The sequence below is a fragment of the Sycon ciliatum genome, chromosome 6, assembly GCF_964019385.1.
Source record: "Sycon ciliatum chromosome 6, ocSycCili1.1, whole genome shotgun sequence".
Classification (NCBI taxonomy): Eukaryota; Metazoa; Porifera; class Calcarea; order Leucosolenida; family Sycettidae; genus Sycon; species Sycon ciliatum.
The window spans coordinates 9,614,782-9,633,295 of record NC_088648.1 but is presented as its reverse complement, the minus strand read 5'-3'; the positions used below and the strand labels follow the sequence as shown (position 1 = coordinate 9,633,295).

Genomic DNA, 18,514 nt, shown 5'->3' with positions numbered 1-18,514 from the left:
TGGGACCAGCCAAGATTGCAGTACAGTCGTCCACCATCAATCCAGCACTTCATTGGCCCACGCCCTCGATATACCAGCATGATTTCCGGAGTTATTACCATTTATCGACACATGCCCCCCCCCCCCCCCCCCCCCCAGTTCTTCGGCACCTGACCCGAGGTCTATAAAGGGCCGCACTACTTTGTAGCGGTCATACTATAGTACTAGAACTGGATGCACGTGATATCCACTGGAGCTGGCGCTGGCCATGAGCTGACCCACCGCCGTGCCTCCCAGTGGCAATTTTGCTTATGTGATCCTACCACAATCTGGAACATTATCAGTACTCGCCTCTGTTGACTTGCCAGCACTAGTTCTGGTGGATCCGGGCATGTTTCTGCCTTCTCTTAAGCATGTATTCGCCTGCAGGTGCATCTTTCACCTCCTTCTAATGCGCGAGCACATTTTCTGTGGAGATTCAACAACACATACACCAGAAAATACAGAACGGAACAGTGGCTGCCAATGCGACACAAGTACCACATAGACCTAAAAACTCATAAGTACCCTGGGAGTTAGATGCATTTACGGGCAGTATGCCAGGATTTGCGCAGCTAATTTAAAATCAGATTAGCAATGCTGTGTGCTACCAAGGCGGCATATTGGACTCAAAAACCAACCGATTGTGGTCCAACCCAACCGACAGCGTTGTCGGTGGGTTCCGATTGGCAGGTGTTGGATGGACGTATGATCCATGCGTCCCCACAAGCAATGAGAAGTTAACAATGCCACTAAGGATATAATATCGCGGACAGCAGTACAATGAAACTGGGCCATTCATTATCAGCAATATCAGGGGTATATCCCATCCGATAAGACGTACAGCTTGTGTATGGCGGACTTTACAGCAGGTCCCGACATAGCTTGCCCCGTGCCCTTTACCACTCTTGGGCCAAAACTGCTGTACAATATTCGAGAGGGTCTAGCCTAGTGAGTGTGAACAGAACCTAGCAAACCATATCTCCAAGTGATTCACATGTTGGTATATTCTCCGTTATCATACATCAATTCCGAGCAATTTGACACCCGAATATTCTCGCACCACTACTGCTGAAGTATTGACCACAAACCATGTTCCATTTGACTTACAAACGGAACTTGCAAAAGGCATGAGAGCACTGGAATCTGTAAAGACTCTCGCATTATTAGTAGGGCTGAAACGATCATTCAATAACTCTTAACGATTAACCAATATCATTAACGATTGATATATTGGTTTTATCGATTCTTGTCGGCTCTACCCGTGTACCTCGAACACCAGTTTATGAAAAAATTCCACGATACTTTTGCTACGTTAGAAATTTGTGGCACCGCACTGTTGACATCTGTAGACATCTGGCTGGTTTATCAACATGTTCTAGAGAATTTCATGTTGTTTCTAGAGGGAAGAATCTTGTCATTACCCTCCAGCAACTGCTCTTATCTCTGACCTTTCCCGCAAATGAACTGAAAAGACAAAGAGTGCTCTCTTCCGATCTCTTTCAAAGCCACGAATCAATTTTACTGCGCTTGAAAGTACATGATTGTACTCATATTCACTATCGGATGGAGTGCAAAGGCTGGAATACTGTCACTCATATACATGCATAAAAAATTGTTAGCACTCGTTTTGAACACTAACGATTATCGATTGCACTCTTAACGATCGATATGCGAGTTATCGGTATAATTGTTTCAGCCCTAATTATTAGCCACCATACATACCTTTCGGGAAGTCGTGTTGGAAGCAGAATGCTCGGAGAGCAGAGCTGAGTGAGATCTGCATACAGTAACACAGCGACAATGAATCACATGAACAGAAGGAAGCAGTCGTATCCGTACACATCTGAATATGCGCTTATGGGAGGAAAATCCGTGCGACAAAAGAGGACCGTGTTATGCAGGTGTATGTCTTACCCGGGTACGTACTAAGTGAGCTCCACCGTACGTATATAATTGTATTGCAATTGAATCACTTGACTGACTGGAGCCAAAAATATCAATTGGCACTTACTCCGGTTACCCGAATGTTTCGGTACCACTATCATTAGGTTTGTTGCAATCGAACCAAGTCATAGTTGAGTCATTTTCAATGCGTTAGGTGTTACCTGACATGCCCACTGCATCAGCCGCTATGTCATATTCCACCAGGCATGCACCAAACCAGGCGCAGTGCGCACACTGATGATGGTGGTTGTCACACAACGAGCAGTAGTAAAAGTGAAAGGACTTTTTGCATGTGATTTTGTTGTAATTTGTGCCAGTCGAATTGTCTCAGTGTAACTAGTTTATCGTTAGCTTACTAGTTTGTTTATACAAAAGAGAAAGACCAAGGAACTACAAGTTACGCTATACTGTCCACTAACACCACCAGTTACTAAACAATCAGCTCATGCGATAGCATTGCACGACACTGAACAGCTCTAGCACATCTTGGATGCGCACTCCAACAGCCTTGTGGACGACGACCGTCACTGGAGAATCGGTCCGTCGCTCCACCAGCCCGGCGGCACAGTGGACAGTGCCTTGGGGGTGTCAGGCATGGATCAGGCTGATAAGGACGTGGTGGAGACGGAAATGATGTTTGCAAGGAAGAGTGATGATATGCGTATGTGCTCTCCGCCAGTTGTTGAAGCAACAGTCCGGCAGTGGAAAGTCGGCAAGGTTAAAATAAGTGACCAACTGGGTGAAAGTACACCAAATGTGGCCCATCTCTTGAATGGTGCGGACCACGGCAAGGACCTGAAGTGTAAGGTCGTCAATGGCAACACCGCATGGTCGACGTCAATGGGAACATCAAGCCATCAAGTTGGTGGAATTATGGAATGTCTGTCGCAGGCTGCAGCGACAGGGTAACATGCTCAGGGAAGAGTACAGCGACGATGATCAGCTGTGTCTTGCACTCAGTCGTGTTGATCGTGGCGTGCAGAACAACAGAGTCAGTTGCGGTATTCGTACATTTGTCTGTTTAGGATTTTAATCCCCAGGAAGTCCTTTGGTGAGGAGTGATGTCACGCAACGAGCAGTAGTCAAAGTGAAAGGACTTCTTGCATGTGATTTTGTTGTAATTTTGTAAGGTGTGGTGGCAGAACTTTCAGCTGGTAGTGGGTGATGGGCTGGCGGTGTGACACCAATTACGGGCTTGACGAACGACATAATTATGGCGAGTCGATCTTTGGCCAGTTGCTGAGTTGGAGATCGTCACCGTAGACCCAGAGATCTGGTCCACGGTCCAGGGGTTGGGATCCCACTGTGGTGAGAGCTTGTGTGCCTGCTCATTGCGGCGTAAGACGCGCTGACCAGGAGTGAGGATGGGGGCGTTTGACCGGCGGGTGGCATTGGCAGCATCGCACTGGGATTGGCGGAATTGCTGGTCACGGTGGGCAGCTGAAGGCAAGTCTGGTGCGGCTGCCGTAATGCAGGGTATGCTGTCGCGGATGGGGCGACCAAACATGAGTGTTGCCGGTGCCTCGTGAGTGGCAGGGTGTGGCGTGGTGCGGTACGCTAGGAGCCATTGGTCTAATGCAACATTGATGTCTTCGCCAGCTAGTTTGGCAGTTCGCAGAACTTTGCCAATGGTACGGTTGAGGCACTCGACTGCTCCGTTTGCTTGTGGCCACAAAGGAGGGGTGTGGCGGTGCTGGATAGCGTGTTGCGCGAGGAAATCAGCAAAAGCCGAAGAACGGAACTGAGGACTGTTGTCCGAGACTAGCTCTTCGGGCAAGCCGAACATGGATAATGTAGAGCGCAGAGCTTTAACAACACCGGCCGTAGTGGGTGTCGTGCTGAACACGTTGATGACTGGGTAGCGAGTCAACTGGTCGATAGTGGCAAGCAGGTGCTGACCGTTTGGCATGGGTCCATACAAATCGACGAAGACTCGTTGCCACGGCTTGGTGGACGGTGGTGTGGGCACGGACTCCCGGACGTAGCGGTGTCGTTGAGAGAGTTGCTTGGCACGGAATACATTGCCGGCAGAGTGCTTCGGCTTCAGTAGCCATGTTGGGCCACCAAACCTTGCTGTTGAGCCGTTGCTTGGTGCGGACAATATCTTGGTGGCCCGCATGTGTAAGCTGCAGGGTAAGCCGTTGGAGGGCCGTGGGAATGACGAGACGGTCGTTGCGGAGTAGTACACCGTCACTCTCAGACAGTTCATGGCGGAGGGCAAAGTACGGGCGGACCGTGGTGTGGTTGGAATCCCAGCGGCCAGATTGCAGAGAGGAAAGGATGGCTTGCAGTGTGGTGTCTGCGGTGGTGGCGTCTGCGATCTCCTTCAGAGCCAACGCATTCGGCTTAGCTGCTGTAGCTAGGGCATGTATGTACGTAGTGTCTTCCTGTGCGCCGATGTTTGGCAAGTCGGGATGAGGCTGCGGATTGCGACTGACGACGTCGGCCGGGTTTTCTGGGCCAGGCTTGTACTGGAGCTGGAAGCTGAGATCCTGCAGGCGGAGGACCATGCGCTCAATTCGTGGCGGAGGTCTCGATCCGACGGCCATGAGTTGCAGGAGCGGCTTGTGGTCGGTGACAACGGTGAACTGTGGATCACCTTGTCAAGTAGTGGTGAAAGCGAAGGCAGCCAAACTTGACACCCAATGCTTCCCGGTCAGTTTGAGAATATTACTGCTCGACGCCGGAGAGTGCACGGCTGGCGAATGCTACAGGTGCATCGTGGCCGTTGTCTTGGCGTTGACACAGGATTGCGCCGAGGCCGGTGGGCGATGCGTCGACATACAGTGATGTGTATCGCTTGCGGTCAAAGTATTGCAGCATGCAGTCTTCGGCGATGGCCTTCTTCAGTGCATCAAATGATTGCTGCTCAACATCAGTTCAACGCCAAACAGTACCTTTCTTAGTGAGAGCAGGGAGTGGCGTGGTGAGATCGGCCATGTTACGAATGTAACGGCGGAGGAAGTTGGTGAGACCCAGGAAACTCTGTATGTCGCTGACGCAAGATGGCGTAGAGAATGTAGCCACAGACTGCTGGTGGCTGGGAGAGGCGCGGATGCCCTTGTCGGAGTAGACGCTAGCCATGAACTTGAGCCGAGGCTTGAGGATGTGACATTTCAATGATTTGTGACATTTGGCTCGGTTGAGTGTAACATTGTGATCTTGGAGCCGCTGGAGGCAGGCGGCGAGTCGTCGGTTGTGCTCTTCGACGCTCTTACCGAAGTAGAAGATGTTGTCATGGAAGTTCTTCACACCGTCGAGGCCAGCGAGCCATGGCGTCCAGTGTGCGCTGTAGGATCTCGGATGCGGACGATACGCCCATGGGCAGACGTTTACAGTGCAAAACTGCGTAGCGACGTGACTCAGGGTGGTCTGGCTCTCCACAGCGGTAGCAGAGCGATGTGCTGGATTCGCGCTGGCCTGGAGCGCGAGTGGCGACTGGGGCAGGTGGCTGGTGGTACGAGTTTGCAGCTGGATGTGGCGAAGACTGCATCGGTTGACGCGACGGAGTTGAAACAGTAGCAGGAGGCGGCTGTGTCCTTTTGTAGAACGGTGGCTGATGACGGAGGGCATTGATCGAGTCTTGTGTGCGCCGGAACGCCGTCGTCTGTTCCACTGACGCTTCAAATGCTCTGGCGGCCTTGAGCGCCTTGGCGAGATCAAGGGACGCAGTCTCCAGCAGTTTTCTGCGGAGTAGATCGGACGTGCATCCTGCCACAATTTGATCACAGAGAGCCACGTTCTTCTGGGCATCGTCGGCGAAGCTGCAGGTCGTTGCCGATGCCAGCAAACGAGTATAAAACGTGTCCAACGTTTCGCCAGGCTGCTGGGTGACCTGCCGGAAGTGGAAGCGGGCCATGCTGGGGCTCTGCTTCGACTGAAAGTAGTCGGCGGCGGCGGTTATGAGGCCGTCGAGATCGTTGCCAGTGTTGGCTAACGTAGGGACGAGCTGCTGGATGTACTTGCCGGCCACATACTGGAAAGTGTCTCTCTGGCGAGTGTCATCCGAGATGCCGGCTGCTGCGACATAGATTTGGAAACACCGTTCCCAGGCAGGAAAATGGGCAGCAGCGTCGTAGAGACTGCTGTAGATCGGGAATGGCTCCGGAGGTGGTAGTGACAGTAGGGACATGGCGAGGATCAGGCGTTTGCTCGCAGCGCCAATGTAATGTTGTTCTCTTGCTGTATTCCAAACAACAACTAACTCGGAGCTCCGGAAAGCTCCGCAATAGTGAGGTTTTGCATTCCGAATTTCGGCTCGGCGTTCTTTGGTCATTTGTCGAACATCAAAATGTCGAATTTTCGCACCGACGTTTGTTTTGCAAGTCGAAAATGATGTGTTTTGATTTCGTGAGCCCCAGCATCAGCAATGTCCTGTCCCGTGCTCCTTTTCTTGCTGATTCCGACAAACTTTGATCGCGCCCAAAGAGTCGAGGGCCAAACCTGCCTCCTCAGTCGCCTCAGAAAAACCAACTCCATGGCTAAGTCAAATTTTATGGGTATCGCCATATTCTCGCTCCACATATACTGGCATACACAGAGACATAGACAGCAATAGCGACAACACACAAAGTGAAGGGTAGCTGGCCGCAGCCAGATGTGACTCAGAAAAAGCATAGCGCGGCGAAAACGAGAAAGAAGGCAGAGAGATGCAAACAAGACAGGAAGACTGACAGAGAGAGAGTACGGGACAAAACGAGTAGGCTATGACCTACACAAAGTTTCTCAAAGTCCAAGGACCTAGCACCCTGATCTGGTGCAGTACGTCCCAGTTCAGTGCTGAGGAACCACCCACCAAACTGAGTGTGAGAGCATGTAGGGTGTCTATAGTAGTTCAGGTGTCAGGAACTGGCCAGCCAGGACTTGATAGTGATACGTCCACGCAGTGCACATGAACAAGGCATCTGATTCTCAACCCTGACTGAACAGCAGGTGGCGACTATAAAGATCACAGATAGCAGATATATCGGTTCAGTTTGGGCTGCACAGGATCAATCCTCCCATAGCCAACCCCTGAAGTACTCTAAAGCAGGGAGTAGAGAAGAGAAAGGAGAAAGAACAAGCAGGAAAAGCACACAGAACAGCAGAGTAGGTCATCTGGAAGCAAGAATCATGTACAGGGTTGTACCACGAACAGACTCGGGACAAGTGAAACCCGATAGGGCCGGCATGATTAAAATGCACAGCATAAAATTGTTGGAATTAATCCAGGAATATTCACACAGTGCCGCCAGGCCTCACACAGAACACACAGAGCCTATGCAAGAATCCAGTAAGTTAGGCCTGATCCGAATTTGCAAAGTGCATGCAACACCTGTCCAATCGGACTGGTACAGTGGGCCTATTTTGACTTCGCACAGTAGAGAATGAACTCCTCCAGTAAGACATTTTTACTGGGATACAGCTGATACCACACAGTATGCAAGGCATTCCTCTAATAGGACAGATAATGAAACTGGAACTCAATATTTAACTCTCGGTGACCGAAACGTATAGCCGGTAAGATCATTCTACTGGGACCCGTCCAACATGGTACGTGGCGAACGCATTCATTCATCGAGACGATCATACAGACTCAACTGACATCGCACATTGCACAATACGTCAACTACATGTAGTAAGCCATTGATATTGGGAGGTGGCGGACATTACACAGTACCCAATGCACCCATAGAGACTGTTATGCGGGGACCCGTCTGACATTGTATAGTACACAATCTGATGAGCGAATAAGACTGGAATGAACTCCTCCAGTAAGACATTTTGACTAGGACACAACTGACCCCACGCAGTATGCAAGCACTCCTCCAATGAGACACAATGATACTGGAAATCGACATTATAACTTTCGGTAAACAATACGTACATCCGGTAAGACCATTCTACTGGGACTCAACCCAACATTGTACGTGGCGTAATGCACTCATTCTTTGACACAATCGTACAGAGACACAACTGACATCGTACATTGTACAATACGTCAACTAGTAAGACATTGATATTGGGAGGTGGCGGACACTGCCGGGCTGTAAGTGCCTTACGTTGTACGGTGCATAAGGCGCTCATCCAGTGAGACAGTTATATGGGCACTCATCTGGCGTTGCACAGTGTAGAACACACTCATCCAGGGCGACAGATCTAGAGGGGTTCGGCTGGCATTGGACAGTGCACAATGCGCTCTTCCGGTAAGACAGTTATACCGGGCCTCTACCGTCATCTCGCAGTGCACAATGCACTCTTCCAGTAAGACAGTTATACTGGGGATCCTCCGTCATCTCGCAGCGCACAATGCACTCTTCCAGTAAGACAGTTATACTGGGAATCCTCCATCATCTCGCAGTGCACAATGCACTCTTCCAGTAAGACAGTTATACTGGGAATCCTCCGTCATCTCGCAGCGCACAATGCACTCTTCCAGTAAGACAGTTATACTGGGAATCCTCCATCATCTCGCAGTGCACAATGCACTCTTCCAGTAAGACAGTTATACTGGGCATCCACCGTCACCTCGCAGAGCACAATGCACTCTTCCAGTCAGACATACCGGGATCCGTTGGACATCGCACAGCTCCCGATGCACTCCTTCGGTGAGACAGCTCTATCGGGACTCATATGACATTGCACAGCGCATAATGTGCTCGTCAATTCAGACAGTTACACCAGGAATCAACACTGACACTCAGCGCACAATGTACTCCTCACGTAAGACAGGTCTGGGATAGCACATCGCACGATGCGTTCATCCAGTAAGACAGTTACACCAGGACATGTCCACCAACACGCTATGCGAAGTACACTCGTCCAGAAACACAGTTTTACCACACAGCGCATAATGTGCTTGTCAATTAGGACAGTTACAGCAGGAATCATAGCCGACACTCAGTGCACGATGCACTCATCAGGCAGGACCGATCTAACATAGCACAATGCACAATGCGTTCAGTAAGACAGATACAGCAGGACTTGTCCGCCCGCACAGTATGCGCAGCACACTCATTCCGAAACACAGTTATGCCACCAGCACACAGTGTGCCATACGCGCATTTACTAAAGTTAGCTTCGCATAGGCGAATTTGTAGATTCATCCACTGACGCACAAATAATGCACCGACGCTGTACAATGGATATACTGGAAGCGGAACTAGTGTAGTACCCTACCCCGCATAAAGTACTGGAATTGCAAACATTGCCTGTAGGGGTGTAAAGCAATCGAATGATTACTATAATCTGGAGCTTATTCGATTGTACAACTACGCCTGACCACCTACACGTAAGAAAGCACTTTATACCACCATATACAAATCCGGCATGGTTGGCGGCGCTACTCTCGTTACCGAATGATTTGGTGCGTGCCGGAGGAAGAGAAAGGGGGAGACAATCTCCATTATAATAGGATGCTTGGAGTATAGAAACAAGTAATTTCATTCACGACCGCAACAAAGCCCGAACGGAGGTGACTGGAGTACACTATGGCACCAATCTGTTAAACCTATGAGAAAAAGCATACAATAAATTCAACTTATCTGGATAGTCACTGGCGGCAGCCACGATCCGTCATCTGGCCTCGTGATCTCGCGGCTGGCGATGGCTGATTGTCCAGTGGCAGCTGCGGCTGTAGGCTACTGTAGGTACTGCAGTGGTCATTGATTTTGCTGGAGATGGCATCATGGTTTCTTCGTCCTGCCTGTTTTGCGTGCAGCGTAATCATCAGCATCAAATCATCACCACAACATTCCAAACTTTTCCTCCGCAATTCTCAGAAGTTTGTTTCATGTGTATCTCAGGCTCGCGCGATGGTCGATGGATGACATAGCGCCTTGCTGGTGTCTTGCACGGACATGGGGCTTGGCGCCGTCCTTTGTTGCGAACAGTTCGATTTTTTGTTCACACTGTTGTTCGCAGCATTTTTGGCTACGAGTATGAGCGAGGGTTTTGTTTGCTGGAGTTTGGGGTTGAGGCCCGTTCCAGACAATGTCCTCAGCTCCTGGATCTTGTCCTGTGGGTGTTGCGGTTTCAACTGCTGGCTTTCCACGGGTCGTGTCAGATTCCGTTACGCAGGGGACCTGTACGCCTCGGATGTTGGTCAGTTGGATGGCGAAGACGGCGATTCGGGGGACGCGGGGGTAGCCGACGACGATGTGATCGGAGGGGATGTCAAAGGCGCTGAGAAAGAAGCATTATGGTCGAGGGATCCTGACAAAGAAGTTCGTTCAAGGAAAATCCTACGGAGATGGAAAAAACCGGTCCACACTGGTGAGACTCAAAACTGACTGAAGAAGTCAGGAAAAGAAGCGACAACAAAGAACACACCAGATGCCATATTTGCAACTGAAAATCTTTCGCGAGAAATCATTTCTCGCCTATCTCGCTGCGCTCGGCCGGCGAGAAATACAACGTCTTTTCAGCCACACAGATGACGGTGAGGACACTCCAGGCGAAAGAGAGTAGACAGGCAGTGGAAAGGAGCAATCAGAGGTAGCTGACGATGCTGATGTCGTCAAAGACGCCTGCGAAGCCATGCCAAGATAAGAAACCTCTTTGAATAAATCACGCGCTAGCGCTCTTCCACAAGAAAATTCATCCGAAAAATATGTTCGGCAAAGTGAGCTTTTTCCGAACAAACATGCCGCATCTTCGTGTGCATTTTCGACCTCGCTCCCGCGTGCCGAATCTTTTGCCGAATTTCGGAATGCAAAACCTCACTAATATGATGCCAACAGAATGTAATGGTGTGCGTGCATGCGTACAGAGTCGGTGCGTACCGACTGTCAGCACAGGTGTGGAAAGCAGCATATGTAAATGGATAGGAGCACAAACGGTGCCGTGTGCATATATGTGTCGGTAGAGCATGAGACTCTTAATCTCAGGGTCGTGGGTTTGAGCCCCACGTTGGGCGCCAAATGTCGTCTCGGTTGGAGAACGAGCTGCCTCTACTATACCCTCGCCACGCCACACATCAAACGGACTAGTCAAGTGGTTTTTCTCTAGAGCTAGAGAGAGAGCTATTCATTACTACACTTCAGGAGACGACGGGAGAACTGACAACTGACATGGCGAAAGGAAACATGATATCGGAAAGTGGTGCCCTCATCAGCACAAAAAGTGGCGTACTCGATATCATATCAGCACAAAAAGGTGCACGTGTCAGCAATACAACAAAGCAGCGCAGCAGCATGTACGGGTCAGCAGCACAGAGACACAAATACAGCAGCAGGTACGACAAAGAGACAACACGTGCAGCCACATGTACAACATATGGGTGTGACAGTCCATATATGTACGTGTGAACACTACACACGATGAGAACATGCAAAGTATGGAGACCCAGACTGTGTGGTCAGCAGGACACAGCCCGTACAGGATGGAACAGACAACTAAACGTAATATAGCACCACGTACCGGCGGACTAGTCGACGCTGATGGGAGAAGTGGCACCCCCTGAGGCAGCTACGGATGCTAGAACTCTACAGCCAGACCAACACCAATATAAAACAAAAGGGTACACCACACCAGGAAGCAAGTCAAATAAAGATGTGTGAACAACGGCCACACACCACAGAAAAGCATACAGAACAAAAACTCAATTACCGACACCATAGACACTGCAAAATCCAAACAGGAGGAAAATACTAACTCCCTGAGGACACTGAGCATGAGGCAAACGAGCAAGCAACCTCTTGCCGATGTTCCACCGTGTAACAACAACCGCGCTGGCCACCGGACTGTATGGTAGGGGTATTACACCTGGACCTCAAGACCAACGGGCGAAGGACAGCAGGCCGGGCCCAGGTAAATACAATGAGGAGCACTGTATACAACTACAGAAATAACCCAAACCCATGCCAATTTGACCAACATACCTTCCCTGCGCATCCATTCCTAGTGTACGGGTCTGAAAGATGAAAGATGGAGCGCTTGTATACACGGGCCCGGAAAGCCTGCTTCGGCCGCTCGGCAGCAGCTTCGTAGTGGTGGTCAAGGGTCGAAGACCGACGGATACGGATCAACTCCCCAGTGAACACACCTTTGCCCATACTACAGGGGTGGTTACTACCGACAAGCAGATACAGGAAACGATTGGTGAACTTGAAATGAGGCTTCACCGCCATGTATCCCTTACTACGGAAAACTGTGGTGTCCAGGAAATCAATGCCATCATGTGCCAGTTCATGAGAAAACTTGAGGGCCGAACACTTATTAATCCAATCTAAAGTGCGCTGAACTTGACCTTCGCAACCATGCAATGATAAAGCGTCTATAAACCTGAACCTCTAAACTTTCCCCCTCTAAGATCGGCAAAACGTACCGCTTCTCCAAATACAGCATAACAATGTCGGCATAGACCACTGCTGCAGGCGAACCCATGGCAGTCCCTTGGATCTGCCGAAACACATCGTTACCATACACGAACTCATTTTTCTTCCGAATGACTGACATCAAGGAAGTCACTGCTGTTATTAACCATGTACGAAGGGCGAGGGGCATCCACCTTGTACACCTGTGTGTGATATACCACGACAACCGAGCTCGTTGGGGATGTTGGTGTAGTAAAGGCTGGTCACATCTATACTCAATTATAAATCATCGTCCCGCACAGGCAAACCTTCTACCAAGTTGATGAAATCCGCAATTGAGGTCAGAACAGTACTTTCCTCACATACATACGGGTTCAGTAGAAAGTCAGTGAACTCAGCGGGATAGTAGCCAGGACTATTTAGATTAACAATAGGCCTAACCTTCAGGACCCAGGGCTTATGTGTTTTGAGAAGTCTCCTGAAAACGGGCATGCGCCCCCGGCGCGACTAAGAACAGTGACATAATATTAGTGGGCATACGATGCTCAATGCGATGCCTAGTCATGGCGAGTAAACAATTGACTCGGGTCGCTCACACGAAGTCTCAACACAGCCTTGAGCCTGTTGGTTGCCATCGGTAGTCTAGCCGCATGCTCATCTAGCCCCTCAGGCAAAAAAAACAGTCATTTATAATGTTTGGCATTGTGATGCTGGGCACGACCTATATCATCATAGTGAGATCAGTCCAGGACTACTATCACAATAGACTGCCTTTGCATATGCCTGAGTCCGATCGCGTTCTAGCTCCCAAACTATGTGCTGCATGTGTACACTCCGCCTATGGTTAGTCTACTCCAGAACAACGCCTGGAGAGGTTCATTGGGGGCATGATGTCCCCCCACCCCATCCCCCCCTTGTCCCCTGCACCTGAAGTACCGGTATTGCCCCCCCCCCCCCTCCCCAAACAAATTACAGGACACAGATGGAGCACTGGGGAGCACGTAGCAGTAGGCAAAGTTGACGATGCCAGTGCAGACACGGCCTGACCTCGGTCACCACACTGACACCGTATAGTCTCCAAGGGACATAGCTACCAGAGAACACACAGAATGCGAGTATATAGTGCTATCTCGGTGGATAGACAACCTCCTATACAAAATATCTACTGATAGAGTTCTGTGTAGACCCTATGTGCAGATATGTGTGGATGAGTACTGGTAAACGGACAGCTAACCCTAGTCTAAGTAAAATAAAGGTAGAATGTAGAGCCTGGGCAAAAAAATAAGTAAATAAAAATATTGACTAGTTTTAGGGAAAGACACAAACGGGAAAAGTCTGAAGAAAAAATTGACTGTCACCAAAAAAATAATAATAGCTACACATACGAGGGAACTCGGATGGAGAGCCAAGGATTAAAATTGAAAAAGAGGACACTCAGTTTACGAGTTATCCGTTTTGTCCAACACTCACGGATATAAACGTGATGCAGCTAAGCATCAGGTCGTTGAATGTCAGGATCTCATCAGTCAGTTTTTGTGCTAATTGTTGCACATTTTTGACTCAGCAGTATTCTGCATATAACCGTTAGTGTTGGACAAAACGGATAACTTGTAAACATGAGGGAACACTCATCCTTACCCAAGTCCCAACGTCAGCACTCGGCGCTGCTCCGAACCAAGAGGGACACTGGAGAGATCGTCCATCAGCTCCTCTCTTGTCCTGCGATCAAATCGCCTAATGCTAAAACACAAGAAGATAGGAAAGGCAAGTAGAATAAATAAATCAATAAAGTAATACACAACAAAACAAGTTTGAACAGCTGCAAACGTAATGGACGATCCGAACAAGACCAATGATATACCTAGCAATAAGTGTGCAGAGTGTGCAGCCCAAGGATAATCATCCCACGGCAAAGTTTATTGTTTAGGGCATAGACTCACAGTAACAGGCTCACCTTTGCTGCATCTCACACCGCTTCACACGGTAATCTACTGTATCACCATGGTAATTTCTGTTGCACATTGCTGCTTGTTTAACAAAAGGCAGAAAACACACCGAATTTCCAGGAATTACCATGGTGATACGGTACTTTAGCTTGAACCTATTGCATGACGGGTTTTCTATGATTCATAATGACCCAGAGAGAAACTAAGCCGGTATCGAATTCCAGTCAGCGACGCAATTCTTCTGAGGTGTAAAGTGACTTCAGGAATATGTTGCAGAAAACTGCGATGCATGCTGATTATTTACTGTGCCCTATTGTGCACCATATACCTGGTGGGTTACTCAGGGATGAAGTAGATGCACACAAGTACCGTGCATCACGGCACAGGTTAGGTTCGCAACTAGCTGCTACAGTGTACTTGTGGTCCGAACTTGCACTCTACTCAGCTCTGCATATGCAAAGAGTGCTGGTGCCGAAATGAACCAGAAGGGTGCTGAGTGGGACGCAACAACACTGACTCTGTATACCCATGTACACAGATATGATAGGGTATGCAGTACCTGCTCTAAGATTTAACACAAACCGGGTACACGTCTACCTGGCACAACTCCTGCAACACTGGGCCAGAGCCAGATGCGTTCAAGTGCGGCTACTGTGTGTCAGGGAGTCGTAAACTTACTTTCGACTTCCTGATGTACATGATTGTACATGTACATGTATGAACGTACTCGCACTGGGCACTCTGGCCGCACGCATCTGCACGCGTATGCAGCCTGTCAGTGGCGGTATACCCTCCAAGTATAAAAAAGTATAGTACTCGACAGGACTTCCGACCGGGTCGCAGGTAACCCAGTGTTCTTTTTCCAAAAGGTCCAAGTACTCACAAACAGGGCCACTGACCTGGCTCTGGAGCAGACACTGGTAATCTAGGTCCAAGTTTGCTCGATTATGTTCTGACGCTTCATGTGCTTTCATAGCCAAGGTTTCTCACTTTCTTCGCAAGCTCTTTTAGTCTTGAGAGTTGACAACTGCTTATGGTTGTGTTGGCAGAAAACATGTCAGCTAATCTGACAACCGTCCAACCCCATTTTACTGGTAAGTAGTCAGCGAGTGGCTTTGATGGGGCCATACTATATTTGTGCTTCCTTTTTGAAAACACATTCTCGCTCGAAGGGTTTCTAAACTTTATCCCTGCGCTCATTGATGGAGTTCATCGATGGAGTTGCCAGCGGCACTCTACAGAAGAACAATGTTGTCAAGTTTTTTTATGAAAAATTGTCAAACATTTTCAAATTGCTATAAGTTTGGTTAGGGCCGGGTTCCACTGCGGCTCCGCAGCTCCGCTGCTCCACGGTACTTGGCTGCATGCAGCAGAGCGGCGTGGTTCCAGTGACACTCGCCATTCACGATACCGCGATCGTGCTCGACGTTTTTTGATGACATTTAGCCTGCCTGCGCACGCGTGAAATCCAAAAAAATCCTCGTGTTCTGGCCTGTGCAACGAATTAAAATTCCCCCGAATAAAACAATTAAGTGCGGGAAACAATGCAAGCCGTGACCGCGGCTTGCATTTTTTTGTATCAAGCAGCGAAGCGAAAGCTGGTGATGAGCCGCGGCCTCGCTGGACCAGCTCGTAATGATGACGTTTCATGCCGTGGATGATGTGCGGCGGAGCGGCAGTGGAACCCAGCCCTTAGGCAAAGGAAATTTGTCATGAATTTGTTTATGCTGCATAGATGGAGAGCTGCACACTCTGGCTTATGGACTCTCGCCTACAGTGTAGTCGTACTGCTAGTGTACTGGCATTACAGAAGACACGAAAAACGAGAACATAATTATGGCGAGAAAGTAATTACTGGGCAGTGGCTAAGAATTGCCCAAAGACTTACCGCTTCTCAGTGCTCCATACCAGGAAGTAGTACAATACCTACTCCCTGCTCCATACGAGTGTTTTCTCCTCATTCTCTGCATCCTTTGCCGCAGGAGTCTCGTCCATTTAGCGGCTCAAATGCTTGAGCTCCGGATAGCGGAAAATAGCTCGTCGTCCATTAGCGGCTCTAATAGTACCTGGTCTGAAGTGTCGCAGTCTAGCAACTATGATTTTTTCCAGGAGGGTAAGGGTTGCAAACCCAAAGAGACCCTAAGCTTCGTCTATCAAACAAAACAATTGCCCTAAAAAATGGAAGAGGAAAAGAGTGAGCGAGCTGGTCTGAGCGCGCTACTTTTCAAAAAATAGAAGCTGAAAGCCATCAAAGTCAAAGCATTCTGGCTAGCGCGTTTGTGTATGTCAAGAGCGCTAGCGCGCTAGTCGCAGCAAACGCTCGCAGGCCAGAGTTAGCGCTATTTGGGCTGTTTGCCGCACGCGGCAGCTGGATGGATCACGTGATCCAAGCTGACAAATAAGGTCCGATGGTTCAGCTACATTGAGCCACAAGCATTACAAAGCATTGCTCTCCGAGTGCATATACCGTAAAGTACCGCCAGAGCGCCCCACCATCTCGTCCTTTCGTGGTCGTATTGTGGAGGTGGTCTCATGTCTGTAGGTCATACGACACGAACGTTGTACACAATACTACACATACATGTATTGCACGTTCTGCATACAATCCGTACCTTCAAGCGGACACGAGCTCCACACAAAAACCTGCTTAGTGTGACCTTAGTACACTAAGGTTCACACAAGGTACAAACTTTGTTGCACTCTGCCATACGATTTTTCCTTTCCCTGGACCCTGGCTGTAAAATCAGGGTGGGGCGCTCTCGCGAGACGGGGCGCTCTGGCGGTACTTTACGGTACTGATAAACATTGCAAGCTTCATAATGTTCATGATCAATTCATTTCCGGGACAGCTCCGTGTAAAAACGCGAAATGCAGTCAAAATAACCTCCAGAAACATCTTACACCTAGGCTACAGTACATGAACAATCAACGGCCTGACAGGTAGGCCTCCGCGGAATATGCTCGTATTTTTACCGATAATTCCTTTGAGCATTGCTCAAATTTTCGACGGATTATTCCCGTAATTCCACCAATAATTCTCACAATAATGCTTTTTTCTTCCCTTTTTTTTTTGCAGATACCGTACCGCGTACTGTTTTTTGCCACTTGCACTGGCAAAAAATCACGGTTCGCGTGAAACTCGGCTGGAAGCTTTTTTTTTTCTTTTTGAAATACCGGGATCAACTTCAGGATTACAAGCTTTTTGGTGCAAATCAGGGTGTTATAAATGGAAAAAATTGAAAAAGGGGGGCATTGCTCAAATATTACCGATTATTCCACAAAAATTGCCAATAATTCCCGTTTTAAAAATCACACCGATAATTCCCGAAATTATGCCGGCACATTCCGCGGAGGCCTACTGACAGGCATGTGCTATCATAATCATACAGGTCTTGAATGATGTCATAGAGATGCATAGACGACGTCATACAAGTTGACCACATCTGCCGCATGATACTGCAGCTCTTACAGTTATGGACTCATGAGTCATGGCCCTAAACCGTAGTAAACTAGAACGCACTAACTGCGCATCACAGCCACCCTGAAAACACTTGATAGTTCTATATTAGACTATAGTTTGAAGAGGTGAAGACTTGTTTTCCGTCCACATAATTATTTATTTTACGAGTTGGGTTTGTGAATAATAGTAATAATAAAAAAACTATCCTAGAAGAGCGACTTGGAGCACTTAGCCAGACTGCTCGTAGAACGGCACAGCATAGCGGAGAGCAGACAAGGGATGTGCGCGGCACGATTGCTTAAATCAGCTGAATCTGGTCCCATTCATTTCGATTTTCAAAGATCTCTAACAAAGTACAAACTGGACACCTGGAATAGTGTACACACGGTGTGCAGTGACGGATAGCCCTGTAGCTGCAAACTCCGACTGTCACGCACGCCGAATGGTGTGAGGACTTGCCCAGACACTAGTCGGCTGAACTGGCCGAGAGAGAGAGAGATGGTGAAGCTGGCATAGCATGAACTGTTCGCCAGCCGGTCGGGTGGTGAACTGCTCAGCGATGCTGAACACACTGTGCTGTACACACAATGCTGTACACTCGATGATACACACATACTATGCTGTACAAACTATGCTGTAGACAATGCTGCACACACACACACACACTATGCTGTGCATGATGCGGAACACACAATGCTGTACACACCATGCTGCACACACGACGATACACACACGATGCTGCAATGTGCCCATCAATCCACCGGTGATGATGGACATTCACTGAACGTGGCTCAACAGGACATGCATCACTGACAAGCTAGAACCGATACCGCGGCGTGGTAGTGGTC

The 18,514-nt window shown here is 48.9% G+C and overlaps 1 protein-coding gene across 6 annotated transcripts; it reads right to left on the bottom strand.

The window, feature by feature from the left end:
• Positions 1–174: 174 nt before the first annotated feature.
• On the bottom strand, positions 175–16,620 carry LOC135819317 (uncharacterized). 6 transcript variants are annotated; one of them, XM_065332501.1, is made up of 6 exons: positions 16,095–16,617; positions 14,215–14,284; positions 13,899–14,000; positions 11,365–11,412; positions 1,744–1,798; positions 175–447 (listed from the first exon to the last, which is right to left on the bottom strand). In XM_065332501.1, the coding sequence occupies exons 1-6, from the start codon at positions 16,174–16,176 to the stop codon at positions 418–420; spliced, it is 387 nt and encodes a 128-aa protein (XP_065188573.1). In that variant the 5' UTR covers positions 16,177–16,617; the 3' UTR covers positions 175–417. The 6 variants fall into 6 exon arrangements, 4 of the variants coding, with proteins under 4 accessions (XP_065188573.1, XP_065188576.1, XP_065188572.1 ...); XM_065332504.1 differs by lacking the exon at positions 11,365–11,412 and having other exon boundaries at positions 16,095–16,619; XR_010553895.1 differs by lacking the exon at positions 14,215–14,284 and having other exon boundaries at positions 261–447; positions 11,365–11,429; positions 16,095–16,550.
• Between the last annotated feature and the right edge of the window lie 1,894 nt (positions 16,621–18,514).

What these genes read in the sequence shown, in the direction of transcription:
- LOC135819317 (XM_065332500.1), bottom strand. Translation starts at nt 12,074, where the DNA reads ATGGCGGTGAAGCCTCATTTCAAGTTCACCAATCGTTTCCTGTATCTG. An exon ending in GGAATGGATGCGCAGGGAAG is followed by an intron (nt 11,430 to 11,825) that starts GTATGTTGGTCA and finishes GTCTGGCTGTAG; the next exon opens with AGTTCTAGCATCCGTAGCTG. An exon ending in CAGCGTCGACTAGTCCGCCG is followed by an intron (nt 1,799 to 11,364) that starts GTACGTGGTGCT and finishes TACTGTATGCAG; the next exon opens with ATCTCACTCAGCTCTGCTCT.